This window comes from Rutilus rutilus (assembly GCF_951802725.1).
Source record: "Rutilus rutilus genome assembly, chromosome: 14".
NCBI lineage: Eukaryota > Metazoa > Chordata > Actinopteri > Cypriniformes > Leuciscidae > Rutilus > Rutilus rutilus.
In genome coordinates, this window is record NC_140219.1 from 25,002,768 (window position 1) to 25,025,886 (window position 23,119).

The 23,119-nt window shown below is 38.6% G+C and overlaps 3 protein-coding genes across 4 annotated transcripts; 1 reads left to right on the plus strand and 2 right to left on the minus strand.

Annotated features, from left to right (window-relative positions):
- Positions 1 to 221: 221 nt before the first annotated feature.
- LOC311303217 (heterogeneous nuclear ribonucleoprotein U-like protein 2) lies at positions 222 to 8,530 on the plus strand. Its single transcript, XM_084429545.1, has 14 exons — positions 222 to 972; positions 1,053 to 1,149; positions 2,310 to 2,386; positions 2,495 to 2,634; positions 2,727 to 2,829; positions 3,024 to 3,136; positions 3,751 to 4,014; positions 4,126 to 4,248; positions 6,618 to 6,728; positions 6,823 to 6,991; positions 7,099 to 7,281; positions 7,791 to 7,855; positions 7,943 to 8,020; positions 8,101 to 8,530. Exons 1-14 carry the CDS (start codon positions 423 to 425, stop codon positions 8,158 to 8,160), a joined length of 2,133 nt encoding a protein of 710 aa, XP_084285671.1. The 5' UTR covers positions 222 to 422; the 3' UTR covers positions 8,161 to 8,530.
- An 891-nt stretch (positions 8,531 to 9,421) lies between these two features.
- On the minus strand, positions 9,422 to 14,622 carry nudt22 (nudix (nucleoside diphosphate linked moiety X)-type motif 22). 2 transcript variants are annotated; one of them, XM_084429547.1, is made up of 7 exons: positions 14,566 to 14,622; positions 14,190 to 14,465; positions 13,419 to 13,902; positions 11,005 to 11,118; positions 10,780 to 10,877; positions 10,600 to 10,693; positions 9,534 to 10,069 (listed from the first exon to the last, which is right to left on the minus strand). In XM_084429547.1, exons 2-7 carry the CDS (start codon positions 14,273 to 14,275, stop codon positions 9,968 to 9,970), a joined length of 978 nt encoding a protein of 325 aa, XP_084285673.1. In that variant the 5' UTR covers positions 14,276 to 14,465; positions 14,566 to 14,622; the 3' UTR covers positions 9,534 to 9,967. The 2 variants fall into 2 exon arrangements, with proteins under 2 accessions (XP_084285672.1, XP_084285673.1); XM_084429546.1 differs by having other exon boundaries at positions 9,422 to 10,069; positions 14,190 to 14,615.
- Positions 14,623 to 15,110: 488 nt separating this feature from the next.
- gdf9 (growth differentiation factor 9) lies at positions 15,111 to 19,827 on the minus strand. Its single transcript, XM_084430962.1, has 2 exons — positions 19,256 to 19,827; positions 15,111 to 16,712 (listed from the first exon to the last, which is right to left on the minus strand). The coding sequence occupies exons 1-2, from the start codon at positions 19,611 to 19,613 to the stop codon at positions 15,787 to 15,789; spliced, it is 1,284 nt and encodes a 427-aa protein (XP_084287088.1). The 5' UTR covers positions 19,614 to 19,827; the 3' UTR covers positions 15,111 to 15,786.
- Positions 19,828 to 23,119: the final 3,292 nt, after the last annotated feature.

Below are 23,119 nucleotides of genomic sequence, written 5' to 3' on the forward strand. Positions count from 1 at the left end.
TTAATTATTTAAAAAAAAATACAGTGTTTTTTCAATTTCCTGAAAAGTATCAGTTTTGGTCATACGGTCCAAAAACTTTCCTTTGTCTATGTTACAATAAGTGTCGTTGTGTGCTTACAAATGGGCGATTGAAATGGTTCTTTTAAACAGCTTGTTCTAAAGAACCGATTCGCGCAAAAGAGTCAAACTGCGTCACTGCTGGTAACCAATCAACTATCAGCTCCCTCACGGTAGCCAATCAGCGCCCGGTTCACTCTCTTGAATCCTCTACAGCGGGTCGTGTGTTTTGGTAGTAAGTAGAGTGAGGAAATTCTCAAAAAGTTAAGAGAGTGCGGACTAACTGACCTTTATTTACCAAATTAAAAGATACTGCGTGTGTTAACTTTTTAGTTTTAATGTGGAGTTGACAGGTCTTGTTCCAAATGTTGCTGGCGGAAGTCAAAAAGCTGAGAGTGGCCGAGTTGCGGGCCATGTTATCGGAGCGAGGTCTCGACCCGAAGGGCCTAAAGGCCGAGCTGGTTGTGCGGCTCATTTCTGCGATTGAAGCCGGTGTTGAACCTATCAAAAGTGGAGATGAAGGGGGAAATGTTTGTGAAGCGACGAGTACAGAGCCTGCAGAACAGCCGCCGAAGCCTCACTCTCTGGAGCGCGAGCCGTGTGTTAGGACGCAGTCTCCAGTATGCACTAGTTCTACTAGCAAGAGCATGAATGCTTACGCTGATCAAAGTACACAGACTGACCCACATCAGCTCTGCTCATGCACTGCCCCAAGAGCCATCGCAGAGCCGCTGTCCGTTAGGACACCAGAGGCCGTTTCATCCAGAGACGACAGACAACAGAGGAATCCACAGTCTGTACATCCTGTCGCCTTGGCAACCGCTGCTACTGAAGAAGAGGATGCAGTGTCAGGATGCACATCATCAGTCTTGGCCATTTCACCACAGCCAGAAACACCACAGGAGCACGACCAGTGTAAGTCGCCTTTGAGCACAATTAAAGAAGTGTTTTTTTTAGCTGATCATATAATAAAATTATATTTTTGTGACTGTCAGGTGGAGCTGAGACTGTGGACTACAGCCTAGAGGAAAACACGGAGCTGAGGAGAGGGAGAGATTATTATGAGTTCAAAGAGGACGTTCATTACAACAGGTATTGATATTGATAACAATAGTATTATGACTGATACTCAGAGGTACTTCAAAGAACATGGTGCATGTCATGTTATACATATATATATATATATATATATATATATATATATATACACAAATATTCAGTATTTCCATGAATTAAATGTACATTTTAAAACATCTTTGCTTTTATTAAAGGGATATTTCACCCAAAAAGAAAAAAAAAATTGGTCATTAATTATGCACCCTCATGTCCTTCCGAACCAAGCGTGCCGCACAAGCCCTGAAAAGTGAAGCCAAAACGTCTTGATCGCCCATTGGCATTTTAACACCGAACCTAAAGGCATAGGGATTCGTTCACAACCTTGTTTGGTCGGTTTTTATGACGTATATTTTGAGACGGAACTTACCGAACATCCAAAACAATGCTGAGTGCTGGGATAAACGCGCTCGTTGTATGTGCGTAGCCTACATGATAGTATTTTGACCAGCTAAGAACTCGCTTATTCAAAATAAAATGTTAAATAAAAGTTTATTATTTTATCTTAAAGCTACATTGTGTAATTTTGTGTAAAAGTTGATTCTTAGCAAAAAACACTTTGTTCTTTCAAAATGATATGTGCTCATTAATGTGTAATTACTTCTACCAACTAATCAAGTATTCTCGTAAGCATAGAATCTGCCATTTAGAATACATACAAGCGAGTCGCTCGAATGCCGGCAGCCATGTTGCGCCTCCATCTTGAAAATACATTAGCCAAAGAGGGACATCTGGAAATTCAAGCTTCGCCTTTCGCGTTTTGACACTCAGTGGCACCGTGACGAATGCGAGGGGGAGATTACTCGCGACTGCCGGCAGATTTGAAATAATACGGCCACCGTAGGAGTTAAAACGCCCTCGGAATGGGAGGGGCTAGAAAGTAATATTCATTTTGGTAGTTGGTAGTCACAAACAATTTCACCGCTAGATGGGAGAAAATCCTACACAGCGTAGCTTTAAAGGCACTTTAAAAAAATAAATAAATATGATTAAGAATTATATCAGAAGTCATTATACATTCTGTAAAAGTTTATCCAGTGGGCTTCTTACCCTAGTAAAGAGCCATCTTACCCCTCTTTATGTATTATTCATCAGACTTTACAAAACTGTCTGAGCATTTCTGACTTGTTTGTCTTCAGAGCTAAGACTCCAGAACTGCTGCCGGAGCCTGAGGAAGAAGCTGAATTAGATTTTGAGGATGTTCGACTTGATTCCGGTAAATTCATCAAGATCCAGTCCATGCTCAGATATTGAATAAGTCATTTGATTCAAGATGAAAGCTTAATTAAAATCTGTCCTCAAGAGCAGTGTATCTGTTTCACAGATAACTGTGACCTGCATTTTGAGGTGGATTCTGATGGAAGTGGCGGTCAGCCGCTCTTCTGGGAGAGATTCCCTCTTCTGTGGTCAGGGTGCAGGATGACCCATGGATTTTGTCATGGGAAGGTTGGATTCGAAGCCAAGGTGTGAATCATGTACTTTTACCAACAAAAGTAATTAGTTAAATGGCACCATCATTTTCACATTGGGGAATAATTCCTCTTTTGGGTCTCCAGTTTGTGAAGCGACTGTCAGCACCTGCAATAGACACGAGCGACGACCCTGATCCACATGTGCTCAGAGTGGGCTGGTCTGTGGACAACACAAGCCTTCAATTAGGTGAACATAACATTATAAAATAAGTTGCATTACCGTCCTAAAAGGTTTTGACAATTATAAAGATTATGGAAATTTTGGTTGAGAAGTATACAAATGTGCAGTGCTGAGGATCCTGTTATAGATTAAAACTTAACACAGCTATAAAAATTAATCATAGTAAATCATTTTTTATCTGATTTTTCTTGTTCTCTCAGGAGAGGTGGAGCTGTCGTATGGTTTTGATGGACGGGGGAGGATAGTAACTGGAGGAAAGGAAGAGGCATTTGGTGAGCCCTTCACAGAAGGAGATGTCATCGGTTGCTATGCAGTAAGTTTCAAAGTTATTTGTACAGAAGTAGGTTATAGTATAGCTGTGTCCCAATTCAGAGGCTGCATCCTTAAAAGTCTATGAAGGTCGAAGCGAGCGTTGTTAAATGGGACGGTCTAGTCTACGGAGGATTGTTCTTGTCATCTAGAAACTGTGACTTCTGCTGATGACGAACGACAGTAACGTTTGTACTAGACTTTTTTGAAAGTTATATTAAACAATACAGGGTTCACAACCAGTCTAAATATGTTCACCACATCTTAGTAATATATCAGTCAACATTTGAATTGCTTCAAAGTTGTTATTTTTCTGTTATTTTTTATGTGTGTATAATTAGATATTTGAATAAGTTGAAACACAATACTTACATTTAACATAATCCGGCATTTGAGTGCAATGAATCTTGGGATAGGCTGCGAAGAATCCACTCGTTCACGACCCAGGACGCATTTGAAGGAGCCTTTGAAATTGGACAGCCTTTGAAATGCCGCTGTGACGAATGCAGCCTAGCTTAGCTTAGCTTATTCATGCTATGTTCTTTTGATCAACATCACATTGCTCTTGGGTTGATTCAGTTCAGGTTTATTATCGATTTGTATCTGTTCCTTATCCAGTTCATCAGTGAGACGGGAGAAGCGACACTTTCATTTCACAAAAATGGGCGTTCTCTTGGAGTGGCGTTTCACCTGACGTCTTCTGCTCTTAGAGGTCACGCTCTCTATCCCCACGTACTTTGCAAAAACTGTTCGGTTTCGGTGAATCTTGATCCAGATGCTCCCTGGCATCCTTTTCCTGCTGGTTTCTGCACACTAGTCATACTTCCTCCTGGTCAACGGACTCGCACGACTTTACCGACAACATCTAAAAGTGAATATGAGGTAGGAACGTTTGTAAAAGTGTGTTAAACCCTTCCAAAAATAAACTAAACAAACATCTGGATGAATATTGTTATTATGAGATCAAATTCTGTCTCTTTCTCCATCTGTCAGGTGCTGATGATGGTTGGTATGCCAGGTTCTGGTAAGACCCACTGGGCTCAGGCTCATATGCTCCAGAACCCAAGGAAACGTTACAATCTTCTGAGTACAAACTCCATTTTGAACTGCATGAGGGTAAGAAAATCTATCAAGATTGGGTGAAATGGAAATCATCCAGACACACAGTGTTTTGGTGCATGTCAGAAATAAGACTTGCTCTCACCCAGACTGATGTTCTTCACGAAAATTGGTTCAATTTGTCAGTTCAGATCATTCTGAGTGTGCTGAATGAAAATGCTAATGCACTCCTTGACACTTGGCTCTTATATAAAAGCAGAAATAGCCAAAAATAAGAAAGATGAAAATCACTGTTGACTCCAATTTGATCTGTAATTCCTTGCCGCAACAACTCCCTCCTATCAAGATTTTTGTAGTGGCGTTTGCATTTATCAAAAGGCTGTACTTTGTACTTAGACACCGAACACAGCAGCTGCTCAACTTTCATCTCCAGTTTGGGTTTCTTCTTCTGTGTAACCACTTTCATCCAGCACAACAGTTTTGTTCGGACACACCACAAAGTTGTAGTTTTATGTAACCGTTTTTATGCAAATCTTATTGGTTTGGACTTGGTTCATCACAGTGTGATGGAAAAGAGATTAGAACACCTCTCCATAAATAAATAAAAAACACCATTGACATGATATGTACTGTATGTAGGTTGCAAAATAAAATGTTTATAGCACAGAATTTTCATGAAGAATATTGATGGCATAAATGGGCCTTTATCATAAAAATGAGTTTCAGACTAGTACCACGAGTTATTTTTGTACATTTACTATTATTACAGTATATATATTGTTATAGTTATTAAAACATTAGTGTTGTGTTGTTTAAAAATGAATATAAATTTGTTCTCCTTGCATTATTCAAGGTCTGAAAACATGGCTTTTTTTTTTGTTTTGTTATTTTGACCAGTTGTCATTTTCTGCAAATAAATGCTCTACATGACAATATTATTATTTGAAATTTGGAAGAAATATTGTCAGTAGTTTTATGAATAAATCAAAAATGTTAATTTTACATACACGTTGGAATCGTCGGCCATCAGGGCCAGGCAACGTCTGCTTTCGCGTCAACTCAACACGCAAATGTTGTGGTGCTCTCGTGAACGTGCGTTAAAGGGATAGTTCGGCCAAAAATGATATTTAACCCATGATTTACTCACCCTCAAGCCGTTCGAGATGCATATGTCAATCTTTTTTCAGACGAACACATTTTCAGTTATTTTAGAAAATGTCTTAGATCTTTCAGTGGATATAATGTCAAGTTATGGGGTCCACTCCTTCAAGTCCCAAAATGTGCATGCATCCTTCACAAAAGTAATCCATCCGGCTCCAGGGGGATAAACGAAGGCCTTCTGAGGGTAATCCGTGCGGTTTTGTCGTAAAAATATCCATATTTAAAACTTTATAAATGAAAATAACTGGCTTCCGGTAGCGGTCGACGCGCGTTCACGGAGATGGATGCTGGCGTATGACGTAGGACGTAGCGTAGGTAGCGTCGTGACGTAGAACGAACGTAGAGTTTTGTTTTGCTCTGCTCTCTGGCTGCGCTATCACGTTCGTTCTACGTCACGACGCTTCCTACGCTACGTCCTACTTCATACGCCAGCATCCATCTCCGTGAATGCGGAGATGGATGCATGCACATTTTGGGACTTGAAGGAGTGGATCCCATAGCTTCACACTATAACCACTGAAAGATCTAAGACATTTTCTAAAATAACTGAAAATGTGTTCGTCTGAAAAAAGATTGACATATGCATCTCGAACGGCTTGAGGGTGAGTAAATCATGGGTTAAATATCATTTTTGGCCGAACTATCCCTTTAAGAGATTAATATTTTGTAAATAAAGTGTTTTTTTGTTTGTTTTTTGGCGCAAACAAATCACTTGCGTCACTTCATAAAATTGAGATTAAACCACTGGAGTCACATGGTTTAGTTTAATTATGTCTTTACTACCTTTCTGGGGCTTGAAAATGGTAGTTTCGTAGGCTGTCAATGAAGGAACAGAAATCACTCAGATTTCATTTAAAAAATATATTAAAATATCTTCATTTGTGTTTCTGCACCAGCTGCTGCAGTAAATGTGGCATATTCAAACGATTTTGATGTAGTTCTTTTACAATTACCCAGTTAAAATGCATATTTCCTGCAGTGCACAGTTGTTTTAAAGCCATCCAGTGGTGGCGCCAGGGCTTGGGCCCGTCATCGCTGCTTGCAGCTATATATCTAAAGTGTTACCTATTTATCTAATATTTATGTTATTTTATTTCAGCTTTCAGTTAAACAATTTTTAATAGTTTTAGTTAACAGTAACAACACAGACTAGTACGAAGTGCCCATAGTCCTGGAAATGAATAAAATCGTAATTCTTAACGTAGCATTTCCTCTAGTGTTCATGAGTACTGTTATATTTCCATCCACATTCTCCGTTCCTATAGGAGCCTCCTGGAGCCAATCACAGAGACCTGATGCTGCAACAGGCCACTCAATGTGTCAGTCAGCTGATCAAAATAGCTGCAACCAAGCGGAGGAACTACATCCTTGATCAGGTAATCAGGAATATGTGTGTAGTACGGTGGGCCAAAGCTTCATCTGCTTGTCCTTTCAATCATGTGTTCTCTCTTTTTCACTTTCATCTCCTAGGCCAACATTTATCCATCTGCCCAGCGACACAAGATGCTCTGTTTCCGTGGTTACCAGCGAAGAGCGGTGGTGGTTTTTCCACCTGACGAGGTGTGGAGGAGACGTCTCATACAGCGCCAACAGGACGAGGGCATGGCAGTTCAGGAAGTGTCTCTTCACAAAGCTAAAGGTCAGACTTTAACTTGGGTTACTTGGTGACAGGTATCAAGACACATTTCCGTGTTACAGCTTGGCCTTGCTGCACACTTGTGAAAGATTTGTTTTCATCTCTTCCAGTGAGCTTCGCACTGCCTGAGCAGGGAGAGCATCTGGATGAGGTGACGTTTGTGGAGCTCGGCTCTGACGAGGCCCTGAAGCTCTTAACACATTATAAAGAGGAAGCACGCCGCATCTTACCCACTCCTCCCAAACGCAGGAAACACAGACAAGGAAGTCAAAAACGCCTCGTTCATCATTGTGGTAAGAAGAGATGCTAAGAGATGATTTCACTTCTGCTGTTGCGTTGTTGAGAGGAGTGTGTCCTTCATTGCGATAATGGAAATATTTGAATTAAAACACTGTTACGAAGATTAATGTTGACAAGTAAAATGGCAGGAAAATATGTCCATCAAAATATGAAAATAAAATATGACTAGAAATATAACACTGCTAGATTATCAATAATGCATTAATGTTCACGAAAAAGAAGCATCTAAAAGGAATAGCTGCATGAGGTGAAGCTGAAGAGTGAATGAACACCAGTTAATTGATGCCCGTTCTATATGACACATAGGAGATTATTCAGATATCCTAAATATCCACAACACAAACGTAACAAGTTAATGATAAAAAAGCTATTAACATTTTGTTAGAACCTCTAAAAAATTAAAAATGGTGTTATTTTGTTTAGTTCAGAATCATGGGAGACTCGTGATCTCTTTTTTAAAGGATTGCGCCACTCTAAACATGTTCGATTTTCATTTTCTAAGGCTGGAGGGGAGGTCCATTCGGCTGTCACGATCAACACTCCCACTGTGCATCTCAGAAAGCACATGTAAGTTTGTCAGTGTGATGATGTTGCACTGTCAGATATTCATCTGCAGGACGTTTATATGATGACTGATGTGGATTATTCTCTCAGAGTCGCCGTCCATCTGCCTTCGGATGTAGCAGTGACCCTCAGAGATACAGGAAGTACTACAGGCCGTACACTGGGCAGGTGAGAAAACAACCATGTTTGACATTCAAAATAACATTCAGAATGTGCATGTACTTAATACATCTTTGTTTTTCTTGCAGTGGAGCTTTCCTGAGCAAAACCAGAGTTATGGTAGCATTTATTATGGATGTTCAAGTTAGTTGAAGGGTTTCTGATCAACCCCAAAACTTTTGTGTAGCGGGAAAAACACTCCAAATCAGCATGTTTTTTTGATTAGCAGTGCTTCACCTTTACAACAGTAATTGGCTCTGTCTGTCTGTAATTTCATTAAGAAAGGTCATTGCTTAATGAGGAGCTGGCTTGAGTACAGGAATGCAGTTTGTTTTTAAAGGGTGGCTAATCAAAAAATGAAAGATCCTCATGTCTTTAGAAACATGTGTGACTTCTGTGGAACGTGATGGTAAAGTCAAAGCTGCTCAAATGTAGTCTACAAGGGATTTTAATCTATTTTCTAATGACTGAGAAATCATGTTTAATTTTTTTCATTGATATTAAAGGTGCTGTATGTAACTTTTTTTATAAAATGAATCCTTTTTTTATTGCCCGTCTGTGAAGGGGTTGTAATCACACATTACAATGATCCACTTTTCGCGTTTTGCTATTACCTCAGAAGGCCAGTATTCCTATTTTTATGTGAAGTCTCCGGGTCGGATTTTCTGCGAAATCCACCGGATGTGACGTGCATGCGCGCTCCCGAGCCTCTCCGTTTTATATATACAGTCTATTGCGACGGCACTGCAGCTAACGACATGGAGTCTGATAACACCAAAAAAACGACCTGCCTCCAGCACAACACAGACTCCAACACAAACTCCAAAAAAAAATAAAAAACAAAAAAAAATTTTATCTGCTGATGCTCGTCAGGCCAAACGTCAATCGGATCGACTCAGGACGAAAACACGGATCAACATTGGCAGAGCGTTTGAATTATGGAGAGACCTCCGCTTTGTTTTAGGTATAAAACAGACCCTGAGTTGGCTTTCATCCTTTTGGACAGGTAAGCTAACAATACTTCAAAGCATGTAAAATATATTGTGATTTTGTGCTTTAGTTGGCTCAAGTTAGACATCATTAGTTCGCCAGCTAACGCCGACCATTTGCTAAAGTTATCTGATGTGAAAGACTACAGTTGTAACTTTATTGCTTTTCACGAGCACGAGCGCTGTTGTTGCAATCTGAAACATCACCGCTAGAGGCCGCTGGATCCTACATACAGCACCTTTAACAGTAACAGTGTACTGTAAAAAGAAAAGACAATTATTTCTTGACATCCATCTTTACTTATTTGTACTGAACATCTATTCAAAAACATTTTGTAAATGTGTGTAAACCTACAGAGGTTCTCCTTCTCATTGTCACATTTAGCTCATTGTGGCTTGTGAGGGAATATTCTCTGTAAAACTGTTTAGGAAATATATTTATTGTGAAAACTGTTCTCAACAGGTGCATACATCTAACATTTATAGTGGGACGGGTACAAAATGAATGTTCCAGAATTGTAATCATTTGTTTTGCCTTGGCAGTGTTTTAATAATTACATGCGTGCAATTTCTGTCGTATTATAATATTTGTTCCCTTGAGCTTCTTTGAAAAGACTTTCACTGTGAATCCCAAACTGTTAAAGCAATATTGCACCAAATTAAAAGGTCTTAGTCATTTGTTCTTAAACTCTACTTTAATATGAAAAGTTGCTTATTCATTACAAAGAATAAATGTCATAGGTATCTCTGCAAAATATACTTTATATGCGTTCAGTACAAGAACATTTATGTATAAATATCATGAAAACGGCTATACAACTTTTTACTTCCACCAGTATACAAAATGTATTTGTATGGTATGTTTTTGCAATTTTTTTCAAACAAGTCTCTAATACAATACACTACTGTATGCAACACAACAATGTTATCCCTGATATATCATTAAAGTTTAAGTGATCTGATGAAATCAGTAATCCGGCATCACCCTCTGATACAGGAGCACTGCACCTTTAGCTGAAGGACACATCTCTGACCACAGGGGGGAGCGATCGTTTAATTGGAGCATTTTCTGCAGAATAGGGAAAATGACAGATCTTTATACACAGATTATCTTTTGAGACGCCAATATTCTGTGTTTAATGACTGTCTTGTAGACATCTTGCACATGTAAAGAGATGTGAATATGGAATAAACAGGACAAAAGGGTGTAGTTAAAACTGTCTGCATCTGAAATCGCATACTTCCCTACTATATAGTAGGCGAAAAGCAGTATGTGACAAAAGTAGTATGTACTCATTAAAGAGTAGGCCAAAAAGTACTCGGATGACCTACTACTTCCGGCATATTCCGTGAGCATATGATGGACAATTTACTATCCCATGAGGACAATGAGAGGATTTGTGAATGGCAGTGAAGCAACATAACTGATGCTGGTAGGTCACATGACAATGGCAGCATACTACATTCATACTATTTAGAACATACTTTTTTTTTTTTGCAGTCATGAAGTAATTATTTATTCAAAATAAGTACCTACTCAAAGAAGTATGCGATTTCGGACGCTGCCAACATCTTGTCTGCATTTATTTAAATGCTTACCGCTCGACTAAGAAACAGTATGTCAGTGGACTCGTGGGCTTCAGGACCTCCACGTCTATAGAAATCTCTCACTTCCTCAGTCGTCAAAGTGCACCTTCACAGAGTAAAAAAACACAGCAGTGTAGTTCTGTAAGAACAGCTCATCATGAACAGATTAAGATGATTTAGGATGGGGTTTACCGAACGTAAAACTCTGCGCTGGGTCGGCCTGCGCTGGTGTGGTTCAGCGCGATTCCCATGAACAGCGGTTTGCTTAGAGAACCGACGGGAACGTTCACCTGCAATGAGCAAGAACAACAACAGCAAAGAAAGATGATGAGATCAGCATAGTGGCATCAACGGCCACGATTTCCCAACATGTGGTTAAAGAAGTGTGTATCCGATGTGAAGTCCGCAGATACACACCTCATCACTGATCTCTGCACACACAGAGGAGAAGATCTCAGAAACAACGGCTCTCTCCTTACCCAGCAGAAGCTCCACACATATGGCCTCCTCGCTGACCTCCGGACACACCATCTGCACGCACACGGACGGATTTCAGATATTCTTCATCATTTACATTTGTGCATTTGGCATTTGCTTTTATCCAAAGCACATTACATTCTTATCACTATCTTATGTTCGATTTTATGTTCATAATGTATATACACCGTAGAGGCCAAAAGCAATGTCTGAAGGGCACATTTGTTTTTAATGACCCTACAAGTTAGATTAAACAATCAAAATATGAGGATTATTTATTAAATATTAAATATAAGGGAAGAACAACACTAACTTTGGTTAAGGTATTTATATAATAAAAATAAAAACCTACACTACAACATAATCAGCTATTAATATTTCATTGGTTCTCTCTAGTTTTTGCATGAGTTTATAATTTCTTTTGTATGACAGCCTGGCCAAAAAATGATGTCCGCACAATTTGCCATGTTTCATTGCGTTATCACAAATATAACGCTGGACTCCTTGCACAACTATGTAATATTCTTACAAAATTAATAATTGTTAAAAAATATATAATTTAAACCATTATTTAAAGGGATACTCCACTTTTTTCGGAAATAAGCTCATTTTACATCTCCCCCAGAGTTAAACAGTTGAGTTTTACCGTTTTAGAATCCATTCAGCCGAACTCCGGGTCTGACGGTACCACTTTTAGCATAGCTTAGCACAGATCATTGATTCTGATGAGTCCAGTAGCATTTCTTTCAAAATGACCAAAGAGTTTCAATATTTTTCCTATTTAAAACTTGACTCTTCTGTAGTTAAACCGAGTACTAAGATCGACGGAAAATGAAAAGTTGCGATTTTCTAAGCCTATATGGCTAGGAACTACTCTCATTCCGGCGTAATAATCAAGGAACTGTGCGGCCGTAACATGGGTGCAGCAGGCGTAGTGATATGACGCAGCGCCTAAAAATAGTCCCCAGCTCGGTAACTTCTTCCAACGTGACCGGGACTAAGTTTGTCTAACCTATTAGACCTATTTTCAGGCGCTGCGTCATATCATTACGCCTGCTGCACTCATGGTACAGCCACACAGTTCCTTGATTATTACGCTGGAATGAGAGTAGTTCCTAGCCATATAGGCTTAGAAAATCGCAACTTTTCATTTTCCGTCGATCTTAGTACTCGGTTTAACTACAGAAGAGTCAAGTTTTAAATAGGAAAAATATTGAAACACTTTGGTCATTTTGAAAGAAATGCTACTGGACTCATCAGAATCAATGATCTGTGCTAAGCTATGCTAAAAGTGGTACCGTCAGACCCGGAGTTCGGCTGAATGGATTCTAAAACGGTAAAACTCAACTGTTTAACTCTGGGGGAGATGTAAAATGAGCATATTTCCGAAAAAAGTGGAGTATCCCTTTAATATAAGTAGTATCATATGTTGAACAAAATTGCATTTGAAGAGTTCAGAACATACTTATTGTGATGAACTCTTATTGATCATTTTTATCCAGCTTGTATATTTAAGTTCAGCAATTTCACTTAAATGACAATTAATAGGTAATTTTCATTGCCATTTAAGTGAAATTACTGAACTTAAATATACAAGCTGGATAAAAATGATCATTCTAGAAGAAAATTTCAGATGGCACTTAGAGGCTTTTGCATCTGAACTCTTCATTTATTAAATCAAAAAAGCATATTAAAAAATGATATTGTTCTCTATTGTAATATACAAAAAACATGATCCTTCAGAAATCTAATATGCTTTTTAAAAAACTAATAACTGTTTTTTTAATCAGGATTCTTTAATAAATAGAAAGTTCAAAAGAATAACATTTATTTAAAATAGACATTTTTGTCAAATGAAATGCCTTTAATGCAGGGATGGGGAACGTCGGTCCTGGAGGGCCACTGTCCTGCAGAGTTTAGCTCCAACCCTAATCAAACACACCTGAACAAGTCCCAATTCGCCTACTTATACTACGCCCTTAAAGTATGTAGGCCTACTCTTTTTTTATATATAAAAAGTACATACTTTTGAGTGTGTGGCAGAAGAGTAGACAAGCTTTGGGACATACTGTCACGTCATACAATTGCGTCTTTAACGGTTGCTCTCTGTCACATCCTGTCACAGTAAACTGACCTGTCAATCATCTTGTCAAGGATAAAATCCTCCACATTTAATTTCCTACCGTATCGGAGAGAAATGCAGAAGCACGTTGATCTGCAGTCGCATGTCTTTCATGCAGAGAACTCTCCTCATATTCATGCATAATGATGCATTTTAAAAGTTTTATATATATAGATTGCAATGCCAAGACAGCTGATGATATAATGTATGAAACCCTGATGATGTGTCTGACCTTTGGTTCGGGGTGACCTCCAGGTATGTCTAACAGTCCTGCAGCCTCGGCCACTTTCTGGCTCCTCCTCAGCAGGACCACGTCTCCATCAGCGGTTGCCATGACAGCGCCCACGCCCAGCGGCTGCGCGAGGAACGCCTGCGGATCTGCGCGTTCATTCCGTCCGTGACTCTGCAGGTTCGCCGCCTCGCGCGACCAGTTAGTCCCGAGATAGTCTCTATAACAGGTCAGGCCTAGCTGTAAGTTTAGGACACATGATAGCTCATGTTTTGGTAATCTGTCCGAGGATGTATCGCCACTTTCTAATTGGTCTCCTTTGTTTTGGACAGCCTGTTCTCCCATTGGTTCGTTTTCCATGACGGTGAGCATCGCTGAATGCAATCTGAATTTAGCCCCGTTGAAGAGCCACGGTTCCTGGGTCACTCTGTCACTCCACACGGCTTCAATGTGCTGCTCGATCTCAGGAAAACTCTGCCGATTGAATCTAATGTGGGAGTGTAGCACATACAAATACGCTTTTGCCTCAAATGTATAGTGTGTTTTTAACTCTCTCCTTGGTCTTTAAAAATGGCGGACATTTAATCGCTTCATTTATTGATAATGTAAAGATACAAAATAGATTTTTTTCTTTTAAAATGTAATATGACAACCTTAAAGTTTAACACACATTTTAAAAACGAATGACTTTGCTTCCTCATTTCAGAACACCACTGCACGCCACGTCAAAAAAATATATATATAGCTGCTATATGAAATGGAAAGATACTGTACCTGTCTGAAATTTCTATGTGTGTTTGATGTTCTCCGAGAGCCTGTAATGGATCACAGTGCAGCATGAGGGACACCTCTGGATCCATGACAAAACCTTTCAGACTGCTCCTAAGTGGACTTTCAGCATGGGTGTCTTCTTACTGAGGTGTCATGCTTTTTTTGAACAGTGTACATCCAGATAGGCTGTATGTTTTGAGACAGTTTGAGTTTGTGAATCAACTGATAGATGCCTCGTGTCGAAGTCTGTCTGTTTCCCTGTTTCATGTACTGTCTCAACTATAAAAACAGTTAGCCTTACAAACGTTTAAAAACAGCAAACAAATGTGACAGAAATATGCAATTTAATGCCTAAGAAACGATAAACTTACTTCCTTACCTAAAAAACTTGCTTCCTTATCTAAGAGGCAATAGGACTCTTAACTGAACAACTTCCGGAAGCGCTGTACTTCAAAATAAAAGCCTGGATCAACAATTCTTTAACAAAACGTTCTGTCTGAAACCTAAACAAAGCGTTGTTTATTATCTGAGATTAAAATGAAAAGAACATTTCAAATACTCGATGTTACTTAAACTCAAATGCTCCAGCTATATCTAAAGTAGCCTATTTACATACCTTGTATCTATTCTGAATCTACACCACACTTGTCTCAAGTGATGAGTAAAATGTCCCTTTACATGTTTTTTATCTATTTATCTAAACAAATCACTTTTACCATTTACGTTCTCACACTGTTACTCCGCAGCTTCAATCATCATTTAGAATTTTGAAAAAGAAAATTCGTTCAGAGAGACTTTTAGTCCTGTCAAATATTTAAAAACACTGTAATAAAGACTTTCCTCTAACTACAAAATTCTTTCAATGACAATCCGACATTTGATTTAAGAAAAAAATTAACAAAACAAAAACAATCAGGTTTGTTTGCTGAATTTTAGTTTTTATTTTATATGTTTATATGGGATTTTTTTCCCTCTTTTTTTGTGTGAACCCAAACCCAGCATGACCAAATTATACATACATAAATTAAATAAATAGGCATGTGACACACATTCTCATCTATTGCTTTCTTTAAAGCGGTTAATACACATATCAAGTTGCCCACAATTAAGGCAACTTATTTTCTGGACATCAGGAAGAGAGAGGTTGCCCACGAGACAACCGTCTGCAATTCCCAGGTTTTAAAAAACAATGTAAAAGTGTTCTGATAAGACAATAGAACTACACTTTTCATATTCTGTCCAGAACTAGAAAATATTAAAAATTTTGCCATTCACAATTTAGGAATAGAGAGTGCAAGACAAGACCACCAACCTAAAGAAAAGAACTTAAAACAACATAACTGGTCATCAAAGAAGAAAATAATCCTTTAAGCAAATTAAATACCCCCATATATAACTATTATACAGAAAATTTGTCTAAGAAAACACCAAAACAAATATTCTAAGTATTATTGAATCAGATAAAAAGTAACTAATTATCTGATACATGTGGTCAAGTCATATCATCATCTTCATAATAAGAATGGCCAATGCAAAAAAACAGGACAGTGTTTTACAAAGCAACGTTTCACAAAAAAAAGATTCAACAGCCAATTTAATCTTATCGACAAGTGCATTTGGTAGCGATCATCTCCTCGTACTCTTTGTAGGCAATGGAGCCGTCGTTCTCAATGGTCAAAACACTTAAAGGGTTGTACTCTGACGGCACACATGAAGGTCTGGGCACAGAGGAGTCTAGCTTCTCGTAAATGATGTTTTGAACCATGGTGTGCACTGGTGACCCATAGATATATCCCACGGCCCTTGGACAAAATCCCTTACAGTACCTCGGATTGTACTTGTGAGGCGCTATGATCCAGTGGTCCAGTTTGAGCTGATTGAAGCTCACTCTGAAATCATACAGGTCACAGTCATCTGTTGGAAAGTCATACATGGGGATGAGTTTGGGCATGGTTTCCGGCAAATTGGTGCTCTCTAGGGTTTCTCGTCGCTTTCGTGAGGTTGACTCCCACATTGTGGACTTTCCATCCCAGAGGTTGGATGTCAGATCGACCATACTACCAAGCGTGGCTCTTCTCTGGTATGCGACCTCACTGGTGTCATTTAGGTACAAAAGAAGGGACGGGGATCTGTGAGTTAGCTCAACCGGACTCTTGTGAATCTGGCCTCCAGGTCTGGGGACCATATCTTCAACGCAGGTCAAGTTGATCAGGAGATGGATGTCCTTCTTATGGGCCTGAATGAGAGGATGGAGGAAGGAGGTCACGTCAACCTCCACCCAGCGGCGACGGACTCTTCTCTCGGTGTGGACGCGGAAGCTGAGTAGCGGGACTGACTGCTGGGTGCTGAGATGGTGAGAACACATCTGATCCTTTGAGGGTTTCTGCTCCTTCACATCCAGATAACAGAGCGACGTGAACGGGGTGATGTGGTTGTGGTCAAAAGAGTACAGCAGCACTGACTTCAGTAACTGCTCCTGAGTCCTCACTCGATTCAGACTGTAGGAAATATCCTGCATGAAGAATTCTGACAAGATAACACATACCGTTGAGGAACACATCCTTCTCTTGACAACAATTACACTGTTTTCCAAATAGTAATGTACTCTACTGTTGTCGCAGAACCTTATTACATTCATTTTCAATAGAGGTGGGCAACATTCGGGTTCCGGAAGTAAAAGTCCCATGCACTTTCTCCATAAAGACACTGATTTGTAACAAAGTTCACCCCAAAATTCTGTCATCATTACTCACCCTCATGTTGTTCCAAACCTGTATGAGTTTCTTTCTTCTGTTGAACACAAAAGATGATATTTTAAAGGAGGGCTTTTATGCTTTTTCACACTTTTTTTCCAATCCAAAGGGAGATATTTTATTTAACAGAATCCACTTTTCAAGAACTACAACGAATGGTTCGCTTGGACTACAACGCGATTTTTTGGGGCTTTATGAAGTCATAATGTTACTCATTTAAATTGTTTTTGTTTTTTTTTACTCATTTGTTTGACCTAGGCTGACTAGCGGCTGACTAACTTAGAGTGGTTAATATTTTTTTTAACAGTGTTCTTTAACATTATAACCCCAAAGTTTATCTGTATGCTGCACATTTTACAGAGAACAGCTTCCAGAACCACAATGCAGGCTAAACGCACAAAATCTTCTCCTGAAATGGAGCCGTTCCCACTTTGTCGGGACAATCCATTGTTTGTGGATCACAACTTATAAGTATGTCTTACTATTTCTAGTTGCGTTTTCAATTAAAAGTTCCAATTATAAGTTTTGTAGTTGCTATGATGTAAACAAAGGGCAAAGCTGTTTGGCTCCACTCGCCTGCAAGCCAACATTAGTGTTGATGTAGTGTTTACTGTAGCTTTTGTAGGCTAAGACTGTTCACCGTCCCTTAGGAAAATTAAACTTGGTTTTGTGATCGATTACTGTTTGTATTACCATAGTTTTCCGACAAATATCATGATTAAATGGTGTATAACATCGTTTCTAAAATGTCTAAGAAAATTACAAGAAAAAACATACCACTCTGAAACGTCCTGTGAAATCCGTGCATGGACGATCCTCCTGTTTGTTAACATTCTTAAGTCTGAATCAGGCTTGAATTGGTTTGAAATTAACACTATCCTCAATATTTACATCTGAGCAGATGAAACTCGCAGTTATGACGGCGGGAAATTTCCTTAACATGCGCTAAGCGGTGCCAATCACAACACACTGGGCCAGCTAACCAATCACAGCACATTTCGGAAGGAGGGGCTTCATCGAAACAGGAACTAAACGACGCGTTTGGGCCAGACTGTGGAAAGAGGTGCTTTAATGTGAAAAATAATGTGTTTTTTTAACAATCAAGCATGAAAGCATATTCTAGTACACCCCAAAAACAAAATCAAGACTTCATAAAATGGCATAATAGGACCCCTTTAAAGAATGTTGGTAATCAAACAGTTGACGGCACCCATTGACTTACATTGTATAATTTGTTTCCCCTACTATGGAACTCAATGGCTACCGTCAAATGTGTGGTTACATCATCTTTTTGTGTTCAACAGAAGAAAGAAACTCATACAGGTTTGGAACAACTTGAGGGTGAGTAAATGATGACAATATAAAAAATTGTGGGTGATCAATCCCTTTAAGACTTACATTCATCTTCAAATAACCAATGAAGACATTTTTATTGAAACCTAAAAGATTTCTGTTCCTCCACCAAGACACTTAAAAACATTAAGGAGATCATAAGAGAAATCAATATGAATCAAGGTGGTTAGGAGAACGAAAGTCTCATGGGTTTGAAATGACATGCAGATGAGTAAAGGATGACATCATTTTCATTTTTAGGTTAACTATCTCTTTTAGCAGACAGGACTTTGGTCCACCAATCAGGGAAGGCATTGAAACCATAGAAATAAGTCAAATCAGGTTTTCTATTATATTTGTATAGCCTACATTTTGCAATTTTTTACTTAAATTGAATGTCTATAAATCAATAGTCATTTCATTTTTTGTTGATCATTTGCAGTGCTTTATGGGATGCATACTGTAGTTAAATGTATCAGAAAAGTAGTACACAGTCCTTTATACCAAAGGTAATAATATCTTGTAGTTGGTTGATTTGGTTTATACTTAGATGTCTTAACTGAGGTTTTTTGCTTATTTGAATACATTTGGCATAAAATGTAAATTACTCAATATACTCATTATTACCTTCTTGTTTTTTGAACAGTAGTATAAAAGCAATAGCACAGTTGGAATCATGCTGTAATATCATACATTAATATAGTAATATAATATATAATACATCCAAAGCTGTGCTGATATTCAGTATAAGTGTATAACTTATGTGATATTGCATGCAGTAGGCTATGTAAAATTTTTCCAAAGAATTCCATCATGTATAGATCTGGAAAACTGTACACAGTAGGGCAGGCAATATTTCAGAAAGGATAGCATGGAAATGTATTCAGTAAATATTGAGTTCCTAATATAAAGCAACCGCGTCTTTTGAAATAGTTTGTAAACATATCTGATGCAACTATGAGATACACATAAAGTATGCTTTACCTCGGTTTTGCTCGAGACACTCCTCTCGAGGTGTGATCAGACGCGCAGTGTTGTACAGGTGAGAGGCCTCGGGACTCCTGTCGGGTTTGGATGAAAGTTTATACAGTCTCTTCATGTAACGCACATATCTGGAGTCAGGCTTGGCTCGTGGTGTGAATTCTCCCCAAGGGTTCTGCTCTGACAAAGCCTTCAGCAAAGGGCTCAGGATATTACCATGGTGAAGGGAGACGTCGGGTTCAGACTCGTTTTCAAAGTTGTAGCATGATGTAGGCCTAAATGGCAGGCCGATAACCGCGAGAACCATAAAGTATCTGGATAGGGAACAACGCGTACCATATTTAAAAAGCGGCGTCGCCATAATAAATAAAGTGCGTTTATTTAAGAACAGTCCCGGAGAAGACTTCAATGTCTTCGGCCAAACCTTTGCCACTTCCGTCGCCCTTCCCCGACAGACAGGTGTGCGCAATCAGGGAGAATTTGGCACAAAAGACGGTGTAGGTATCCACAAACTGTATAAAGTAAAATTTTGAAGAGTTTGATATTAAGCGTCTCAAATAACGCCACACTGCATTGCCTGAAAGTTCAAGTTCTGGTTTATTTAATGCCATAATTTTGGCGACGTGTTTGGTAACTAGCCTCACGAGGACAAAATTCTCACCAACATAGGCTAAATGAAAAATAAAACATAACTGGAACATTTTCTGGAGCATCAATGCGCTGTGATTCTGCAGTCACTTACTGTGACATGTCCCAAACCCCATCTTAGTATTTTGGATAAAATATTAAACTCAGTGCTTTAAAGATGGAAAATATTAGTATCTTTGGAGACACTATCACCGTTAATGAAGATGAACTTTGGTTTTAGTGAATGTTCCACAAAAAACTGGCAATTTATTAAGAAATATTTCAAGTGTATTTCAAATATATTTCAAACAAAATATGTTTTGGGGAAGTATTGTTTTTATTGGAATAGGCTACTGAATGACAAGATATTATTGTTGTTTAAATATCCATATTTAGTTCCCTAATGGCATCATAATGCAGGAAGTGACATCACAGTGGGAAAACAACAGTGTCAATATATGCAAATTAATATTTGTTTTGCAACTTTGTTCAGGCAGCAGACATGCATCACCTCATTGAAAATGAATGGCTTCAAATTGCTGTCAAAAACGTTCCCTAAATAAGTTAACAAACATGGTTGTTGTTGTGTTTTATTGTGTCAGTGTGTTCAACCTGAGCAATGTTACAGTAATTACGCCAAACAATTAAAAAATATGTGAATTTTACAAGCAAGAAATTGACAGTGTGTTGTGAAAAATGAATGCGTCCAGTGTAGAAACCTCAGGCTGATATGAGAAGAACGATAACTGATGAGAAGCATATTAGCCTAGCGTCCACCACCAACTGCAGTTATGGCGTCTTCCACTTTAAATGCTTGAGCTCTTTAAAGAAGATTTTTTATTATTCATGAGCTGCAGAAAAAAATTGTTCTGAAAGTGATTCCAACAATATCATTATTAAAACTTTATAGTTTTCCTCGTTGATGCTGCAAGAAGATTCACACAAAAATGAAAACACTGACATCATTTCACTCTCCCTCATGTTATTCCAAACTAGTATGACTTACTTTCTTCTTCTGAAAAAAAAAAAAAAGAAGAAGATATTTTGTAGATTGTTGATATCCAAACAGTTTTGCCATGTTTTTTTGTCCATACAATGGAAGTCAATGGCATCCGAAACTTTTTAGTTACTGAAAAAAAGAATGAGGTTGAGAAAATGATGAAATTAATGAATTTTATTTTTTGGGTGGACAATCTCTTTCAAGGCCAATTCACTCTGCACCGACAGTGTGCCATTTCATAACCAAACAGTTGACAGCAGCCATTGACCGCCATAGTAGGAAAACAATATAATGGAAGTTGAAGCAATTTTCATTTTCGGGTAAACTAACCCTTTAACAGTTTAGTTTACGTTCTAAATCCAACTGCATTCAACTGAAACTTCAGAATATCGGAACTGAAGCATCACAAACATTACATCATTCTGAATTTTACCTCCAGGAAACAATGACAGAGTCTCTTTTTTTTTTTTTTTCAATTTGCCATTTTATTTGAAAGGGATGCGGTGGAACCGTATACTTCCTCGGCCAAATAAGTTTTGACGTTTGTATTTTTAGCAACCTATTATAAGTTAATGTCCAGGGTGACTGTGGGATCCTGCACAATGAAAAAGAAAAACATCCTGGAGGTCGAACAGGAAGACACAAAGAACAGTTATTCTGCTTTCTCTAACACAGAGATGCTAACTGCCTACAACTGTGACAGACTGATAATGCTGAGAAAACAAAATCAAGAATTACATTTATTTACCTAAACTTGAATTAAATATTAATATTTTTCATTTATGCTTAAAGGGATACTCCACTTTTTTGGCTCATTTTACAACTCCCCCAGAGTTAAACAGTTGAGTTTTACCGTTTTCGAATCCATTCAGCCGATCTCCGGGTCTGGGGGGGTCCCACTTTTAGCATAGCTTAGCATAATGAATTGAACCGGACAAGACCATTAGCATCTCTCTCAAAAAAATGAACAAAGAGTTTCGATATGTTTCCTATTTAAAACTTGACTCTTCTGTAGTTACATCGTGTACTAAGACCGACGGAAAATGTAAAGTTACGATTTTCTGGGCTGATATGGCTAGGAACTATACTCTCATTCCTGCGTAATAATCAAGAAACTTTGCTGCAGTATCATGGGGTGAAGCAGGCGTAATGATATGACGCAGCGCATGCCACCTGATAATAGGCTACCGAGCTGGGGACTATTTTCAGGCGCTGCATCATATCATTACGCCTGCTGGACTCATGGAAAAATATCGAAACTCTTTGTTCATTTTTTAACCATTTTCTAATGGTCTTGTCCGGTTCAATTCATTATGCTAAGCTATGCTAAAAGTGGGACCCCCAGACCCGGAGATCGGCTGAATGGATTCCAAAATGATAAAACTCAACTGTTTAACTCTGGGGGAGTTGTAAAATGAGCCTATTTCCAAAAAAAGTGGCGTATCCCTTTAAGATATACTAGTCTTAGTCAGAATGTGCAGTTTAAGTGCTTAAATTTGGCTAAGAACAGCTTCATGTTGAACAGTGAACTGCTCTGAACCCAAAGGGTATACTTTCTGAAACGACCTTCACCTCGCGAGAGCAGCTCTAACTGAGAGGCAGGGGCATCTGCATCATTACAGATCACTGCACACCAGTAAAAGCCTCTGAATGAAGTTATGCTAAGCTCCAGCGCCCATGAAATCATGCCTGAATCACTGCCTGACTGTGACAAAGGCCTCATTATATTTCCCAGACTGTTTCTAACATTCATAAATTCCTGGGGTAAAACTGTGGTTTTATTCTCACACATTATATCAGTAATGTGGTCATTTGCATAAAGTTTGACCTAATTTTGCCAAGGCCCATCCAACTATTAAAGAACCAAGCTAAAGTTTATCTCTTTAGTATTACAAAGAGAACATGCCTTCTTCATCCCACACAGAGGCCTCTCTCCCTTCCTTCAATGGCACGAGTGTTATGAATTAGGAATTATGCACAGCACAACAATCAGATAAGAAAGATGACCGAGTTACTGTTTGAGGCAAACCAGAAAATGCTCTCACAAGTCACACGGTGACATTATTAGTAAGATAATTAAGCATATTTTCTCCTAAATTTGCATTACAAAGTCATTTTATGAGTTTTCTGCACTGTAAAAAGTGATCAGTTGACTTAACTTAAAAAAGTGAGGAAACCCGTTGCATTCAAATTATTATCATTGAAAAAATTAAGTTATGTGAACTTGTCAATTCCACATA

What these genes read in the sequence shown, in the direction of transcription:
- LOC311303217 (XM_084429545.1), top strand. Translation starts at nt 423, where the DNA reads ATGTTGCTGGCGGAAGTCAAAAAGCTGAGAGTGGCCGAGTTGCGGGCC. An exon ending in CATCTAAAAGTGAATATGAG is followed by an intron (nt 4,015 to 4,125) that starts GTAGGAACGTTT and finishes TCCATCTGTCAG; the next exon opens with GTGCTGATGATGGTTGGTAT. An exon ending in ACGCCTCGTTCATCATTGTG is followed by an intron (nt 7,282 to 7,790) that starts GTAAGAAGAGAT and finishes TCATTTTCTAAG; the next exon opens with GCTGGAGGGGAGGTCCATTC.
- nudt22 (XM_084429546.1), bottom strand. Translation starts at nt 14,275, where the DNA reads ATGGATCCAGAGGTGTCCCTCATGCTGCACTGTGATCCATTACAGGCT. An exon ending in CACATAGAAATTTCAGACAG is followed by an intron (nt 13,903 to 14,189) that starts GTACAGTATCTT and finishes CTCCCACATTAG; the next exon opens with ATTCAATCGGCAGAGTTTTC. An exon ending in GAGGTCACCCCGAACCAAAG is followed by an intron (nt 11,119 to 13,418) that starts GTCAGACACATC and finishes GTGTGCGTGCAG; the next exon opens with ATGGTGTGTCCGGAGGTCAG.
- gdf9 (XM_084430962.1), bottom strand. Translation starts at nt 19,613, where the DNA reads ATGGCGACGCCGCTTTTTAAATATGGTACGCGTTGTTCCCTATCCAGA. An exon ending in GTGTCTCGAGCAAAACCGAG is followed by an intron (nt 16,713 to 19,255) that starts GTAAAGCATACT and finishes TTATCTTGTCAG; the next exon opens with AATTCTTCATGCAGGATATT.